The sequence below is a fragment of the Bufo gargarizans genome, chromosome 8, assembly GCF_014858855.1.
Source record: "Bufo gargarizans isolate SCDJY-AF-19 chromosome 8, ASM1485885v1, whole genome shotgun sequence".
Taxonomy (NCBI): domain Eukaryota; kingdom Metazoa; phylum Chordata; class Amphibia; order Anura; family Bufonidae; genus Bufo; species Bufo gargarizans.
In genome coordinates, this window is record NC_058087.1 from 190,507,901 (window position 1) to 190,514,525 (window position 6,625).

The following is a 6,625-nucleotide window of genomic DNA, read 5'->3' on the forward strand; positions in this document are numbered from 1 at the left end:
GGCAGGCTGCGACAGTGTATTTTAGCTCTTCCACCACATTACTCAGTAACGACTTCCGCAGACCGATCTCCGTCCAGAAATATTTATTAGAAAATAATAATAATGAAGCAAACAAAATGTAGGGAGAGAATGTACAGATCACGTCTGCCCGGCGCTCACTGCATCCTGGGGGGGGGGGGGGGGGGGACGTGTAACCGTGACGGTCGCATGAAATTCACCATTATTCTTCCATATCATTTCCCAATGGCAAAGAATGGGACAGACTCAGGACTGACTGGGGGGAGACCACAAACTGAACCAGAAATACCCCTGCAGCATCGTCACAGGCGCCGGGGGCTGAACTTTATCGACAGAGGGGCGTATTTTACAGAGGAGGCTGCGGCGGGAGGGGGCTTAAGTGCTACTCTGCTGCTGTTTGGTTCATACGTCGTCTCAATAGGATTCCCCCCCCCTCCACCCGATACAAGTTCGTACTGAGGGTCTTCAGGACACCCAGCCTTCCTCATCCTGTTTGGTCATCTCCAAGATGTCAGTGACGATTCCGGTGCCGATGGTCCGGTTCCCATCTCGCAGGGTGAAGCGCTGTCCTTTCTCCAGCACCATGGGCTGTCGCAGGGTCATAATTAGGCCGGAGTCTTCCCCGGGCATTACCATCTCCTGGAATGGAAAGGGTTAACGTTGGCATGGTGTTTAGAATGGGAGGCAGCAGCCGAGGAGCAGACAATCCCTATAGCATGTAAGCGGGGGGCCACTGCACCACCAGGTATGGATGATGGGTAAGTACTACACACATGACGATGGCCGCCTCTACCATCCGCAGGAATGGGGCAACTGAAAAAAAAAGCAACAAACCTTGCCATCTGGCAGCGTGATGCGAACAGACATGTCCCACGTCAGGGAGAACATCACGGGCAGAAAGTTGCTGACAAAAGGCTTGTGGCGCCCCCCTTCCTCCTTGCTGAGGATGTAGACCTGAAGGAAGCACAGAAGACGTCACCATCACACCCAGCAGCAGATTATCACAGCGCCGCCATGTTACCGCAGTCCCGTACCTGAGCCATGACCTTCTGGTGGGGTTTGATGGAGCCTGGTTTGCACATCACCATTCCTCGCCGGACATCTTCTCTCTTTAGGCCTCTGACCAGAGCACCGAGGTTATCGCCAGCCTCCGCCCGGTCCAGGCTCTTATGGAACATCTCAATGCCTGTGCCAGAGAGGACACCCCATCAGATGCCAAGCAGTTACCTGGCCATTTCCACACCTCCCATTATGGGCATTCATAGGGGTGGCCACCACGCAATGCTACATGTCCCCAGCAGGGGCCGCTGAATGCCCAGGGGGTTTGCATTTTGAAGAAAGGCATAACAGGTAACAGAGGTCAGAAATGACCCCCAAGCAGACACGAAAGGGGGCTCCTACCTGTTACAACCGACTTCAGGTGTTTACTGCGCCCAACAAACTCGCATTCATCTCCCTTCTTGATGGTGCCTCGCTCCAGCGTCCCGCTTACCACGGTGCCTCGGCCTGCGAGAGAGTGGATACATCACAGGAGCCCTGCAGACGTCGCCTGACATAAGCTGCGGCTCGCGGCCAGCGCAGACGTGTCACATACCTGGAATAGAGTAGACGGACTCCACCGGCAGCAGGAACGGCTTGTCCAGGTCCCGCTCAGGGATGGGGATGTAGCTGTCGATGGCGTCCAGGAGCTTCATGATGGAGTCCAAGCCGATCTCCTTGCTGCGGTTCTGTAATAATGAGAAGAGCTCGTCGTGTGCGGCTCAATCCCCCCCTGTATCATTCTGGGCACATCCACAGCAAACGTGACCACTGACCACCACCCCTCAGATGCCCAGGATAATCCTCCTCTGGTTCTTACCTCGAGGGCACACAAAGCCGATCCAACCACAACGGGGGTGTTCTCGCCATCGTACCCAAACTCTGTCAGCAGCTCTCGGATCTCCAGCTCCACCAGGTCCAGCATCTCCTTGTCATCCACGGCGTCGGCCTTGTTAATGTAGACGACAATGTGCTTCACCCCAATCTGTGGCAGAACAGCGGGCATTAGTAAGGGCATGAGAGGGAGGCCAGCACCGCCCTGCGTGACAGACGCAGCAGAGCCCGCAGTCCTACCTGTTTAGCCAGCAGCAAGTGTTCCCGCGTCTGCGGCATCTGCCCGTCGGTGGCGGCTACGACCAGGATGCACCCGTCCATCTGGGAGGTTCCTGTGATCATGTTCTGCAAGGTACGGACAGATTATATGATCTGATATCGCCCTGTACCCCCCAACCCGTCCTCCCTCACAGGCTGCACCCACCTTCACGTAGTCAGCGTGCCCCGGGCAGTCTGTGTGCGCGTAGTGGCGGTTGGAGGTGGTGTACTCTACATGTGACGCATTAATGGTGATACCTCGCGCCTTCTCTTCTGGGGCGTTGTCAATTTCTTCATATTTCTTAAACTGGGCCCCTCCGGCCTCTGCCAGGACTGGGATAAAGCACACATATATATTCATACTGACAGAAACCAGAATAACGTCATAGTCCGAAACAAGAGTGTGAAATAGGAGTGATCCTGCATGCAGCCACAAGGGGGCGCTCATCTGCACAATCAACAGTTCTGCTCTATGAAGGCTCAGCTATGGCTGCACCGTCCATTGGAGTCTGAGGAGTCTCCACCTCCCGCCTCTTCAGTAGGTTTCTTTCTCCCTTCCTCATGCTTTACACTGCAGTTTTTCTCCAGCACGATCCGTGACTGTATATGAGCTGCCCTGGTCTATTCCAGCAGGGATCAGCAACCTCTGGCACTCATTTGTTCTGAAACTACAATTCCCAGCATGCTTCATTTAAAAGCCGAGCAACTGTGCATGCTGGGAGTTGTAGTTTCACAGCAGCTGGCTCCAGAATTAGATTCTAAAGTAGCATGAAATTCACCTCCTGTCATCAGAGGTTTGGACTCCTGATATAGCCTTGCTTTACCCTGCAGCTCTGATTGGCTGCCATGCATAAGCAGGAGCGCTGCAAAACGTCAGCGTATGAAAAGATGTCTGCCACAAAGACAGAAATACAAGGAATTAAACCCCAGCAAAAAGGGGAGGGGCCTTAATGAAGTGGGAAAAGGCAGGGAATATCTTAGGGCGGGGCCTCATTAGCATACAGGCCATTTCTCCCCGCCTCTCCCATAACCTGGACGCAGTCCCTCGTCACTCACTCTTGGTAATGGCGGCCGTCAGCGTGGTCTTGCCGTGATCTACGTGGCCTATGGTTCCGATGTTGACATGGGGCTTCTCCCGAGAGTAGGTCTTTTTGGCTTCCACAGCGTAGTTTCTGTACAGCAGGGGGCAGAAGCGGGTGGCAGGGCTGGGCCATGTCTGCAAACAAACGTCACAGATGTCACCGGCTCCCCCCTTCAGGACCCTGGGATTTTCTATTTTTGCGTTTTCGTTTTTCACTCCCCGCCTTCCCATAGTCCTAACTAGAGTTTTTGCGATACCAAATTTTTGATTCGATTTCGATACCATAAAAAAGTATTGCGATACTCTGTATGGAATATACCACGCAAAAAAAATAAACCAAAAAAGCCACGTGCATTCCACATTTTTTTTAAATGGCAAATCGCGCAGTTTTTATTTAATTTTTTCTGTTCCGGCGTTCACCGCACAGATTTTTTTCTATTTTAATAGTTTGGACTTTTCGGGAGTGGCGATATGTGATATGTTTATTTATTGTTTATATATCTTATATGTAATTTATACCTGATTTTTTCAACTTTTTCCCCCCTTAGGGGCCAGAACCTGGGATTTTTTTCATCCCTTGTCCTATTCACCCTGACAGATCTCTATTGTGGTGAATAGGACTTCACACTGTCCCTGCTGACCTGTGCACACAGCATCAGGGATGTTACCATGGCAGCCAGGGCTTCAGGAGCGTCCTGGCTGCCATGGTAACCGATCGGAGCCCCAGGTTTACACTGCTGGGGCTCCGATCAGAAGCTGCCACTGCACCCCCAATGAGGGAGAGGGGAGAGGACCCTGTGGCCAGCGCCACCAATGATAATTAACCTTTAATACAGGAGGCTGGTACTGGCAGCAAATCAGCGGCAGTTAACCCCTCAGGTGCGGCACCTGAGGTGTTAACTGCCGCTGATCGCAGCTCCCTGTCAGAGGCAGGGTGCCGGCTATGCGATTCTGCTGCCGGCACCCGCCTCCTGTATTAAAAGTTAAAGACTACCTTTCGTGGGTTCAGACATGTAGAGCGGCGCCCAGGGATCTCCCTGCACCTACTATTATTCCTGGGCGCCGCTCCGTTCGCCCCATTACTGTCTCCTCTCCTGCGCCGCATGCTAATTACTACTATCGGAGCGATGGGGAGGAGACATCAGCTTCTCTCCTGGGCGTTCCGAGAACAACCCTAGTCCCAACTTTTTTTATTTTTCCATTCACATAGCCTCATGGGGGCTTATTTTTTGAGGGACAGGTTGTACATTCTAATGGCACCATTTACGGTTGCATACCATGTTGTAGGGAGCGGGAAAGAAATTCCAAATGGGGTAGAATTGGGAAAAAACGCAATTCTGATAAAGGTTCGAAATTATTTTTTTTTTACACTGTGCGGTAAAATTGACCTGTTATCGTCATTCTCCAGGTCAGTACGGTTCTAACGATACCACACTATAATTTTACTTGCGTTTTAATACTAAAAAGAAAAATGTAAACCTTTGAGGATATATACATCTAATTGACTCAGAAGCCGGCTTGAGGCTTCAGCCTATTAGATCAATGTAACAGGTTCCCCGATCTCAGCCGGGGAACGCCGTTACCGGACCGGACGCACGCGATTTCCGGTTCCGGTCTGCGCAGATGCCGTGGTCACATTTGACCACATCTGAAAGGTAAGATGTATGCATTCTGCCTTATGGCTGATCGCATACAGATGCCGCGGGTCTCTGCTATTTACAATAGCAGAAACCCCGCGACTAAGGCGCCCGCTGCACGCACCATGTTTAGGGATCGGACCTATGACGTACAGCTACGTCATGGGTCCATAAAGGGTTAAAGGGATGATCTGGTTTGTTTTCTTTTTTTCTTTATATTCCAAAAAGTTCTCAAACAGACATTCAATTCCTCATCATTTTCAAGATCTCTGCGTGCTGTCAGTGAACGGGAACATTCCTGTTGGCATCCAGAGGCAGAGAAAAACCCATCCTGCTCCAATCTTTCTCACAGCTGAGGGTCTGCTGCCCATTTTATCCAAGTCTAGACAATGCTCCCAATTCACTGACGGTGAGCAGAGGTCTTGAAAACGGGCGAGAGACCGAAGCATTCCCCGGCGCCGCGGACAGAGATCGCCATTACTTACCGCAATGCACAGACTGTGAGCCGGGAGGCGGCTGAACACTGCGGAGAGAAGAAGGGAACGTCAATGAGGAGGGCGTATCTCCATAGCAACCAGCCATTAACTCTCCACTCTCAAACAGCACCCTGGCGTCAAGCGCCATCACTCAGCGACGCATCACGTCCACTGGGGAAGATTGCCTGCGGTGTCCAGGACCAGAACACAGCAAAGTGAGGGGGCCGGGGGGGTCCTCCCTATCTAAGTACATGTTTAAAGGGAAACCATCAGCAAGGACGGGACTCAATCCACCCGCACCAGATAACGGGCGCTCGCCACCTGTGCCACATGTCCCTGGAGACCGGACAGGAAAGGGGGAGGACTATGGGTGGGAGACACTGCCCCCTGCAGTTCAGCTCTGATACCATATGGACTCTCTCTTCCATAAACAGCGCCCCAGCTGTGCACAGGTCGAGTGCGGGACTGCAGCTCCGGCCCCGTCACATCCATGAAGCTGAGCTGCAATACCAGGCACAACCCACGGATAGGTGTGGCGCTGTTCATCCGGGTCTGACCAGCAGGGAGTCATGAAGAGCAATGCCCCCCAGTCTGTGAATATAGACGCGTCACCCCCAAAAACATACCTAGTGCCTGGGAAAGCTGGGTGACAACTACAGGGCTGCCATTACAGCTCTGATACCCTGCTGGTTGTCACAGGAGCCTGGGAAAGCTGGGTGACAGCAGATACAACCCTACAGAGGAGGGCTTGTCAGGCTTTATGTCTCTGCCCGCATCCCATCACCTGTCACAGCCTCCATGTACCACACATGTGACCTCTACAATCACATGACCTTCACTGGCCACAAGGGGGAGCCCGTGCCCTCGCCGCCCCCTCACTGCCTCGGTGTACCCCGCTCTGGGCCGTCAGTCCCCCCGCTGCCTCCCTCCGGGCTCCCCGCCACACGTCCGCCTGCTCACCGGCAGATCTGCATGCAGACAGCACCACACGCCCCGCCATCTTGGGAGACTACGGATGTGACGACCCGGAACAGGAAATACATCACATCGGCGTGCCACAAGCAATATGGCCGCCCCTAAATGGTAGAACATAGCAGCCCTCTTGGTCGTGGCATCCTCTCAGCTGAGATAAGGCCCCAAGTTCAAGTTGCATTCCCTTTTGTTGGGGGAGGTTTGAATAAACCAAGAGCAGATGTCTAAGAACGTACACCAGTATGTTCACCCATAGAAAACTGGTTCTAAGTCAGGGTTGCCAGTAGCAACCAATCAGATTGCAGCTTACA

General features: G+C 52.7%; 1 protein-coding gene across 1 annotated transcript; it reads right to left on the minus strand.

Moving 5' to 3' along the window:
* Window positions 1-68: 68 nt before the first annotated feature.
* On the minus strand, window positions 69-6,392 carry TUFM (Tu translation elongation factor, mitochondrial). The gene is made up of 11 exons (XM_044303230.1): window positions 6,303-6,392; window positions 5,352-5,389; window positions 3,205-3,364; window positions 2,315-2,481; window positions 2,131-2,235; window positions 1,877-2,041; window positions 1,613-1,745; window positions 1,420-1,524; window positions 1,053-1,204; window positions 853-972; window positions 69-657 (listed from the first exon to the last, which is right to left on the minus strand). The coding sequence occupies exons 1-11, from the start codon at window positions 6,340-6,342 to the stop codon at window positions 484-486; spliced, it is 1,359 nt and encodes a 452-aa protein (XP_044159165.1). The 5' UTR covers window positions 6,343-6,392; the 3' UTR covers window positions 69-483.
* Window positions 6,393-6,625: the final 233 nt, after the last annotated feature.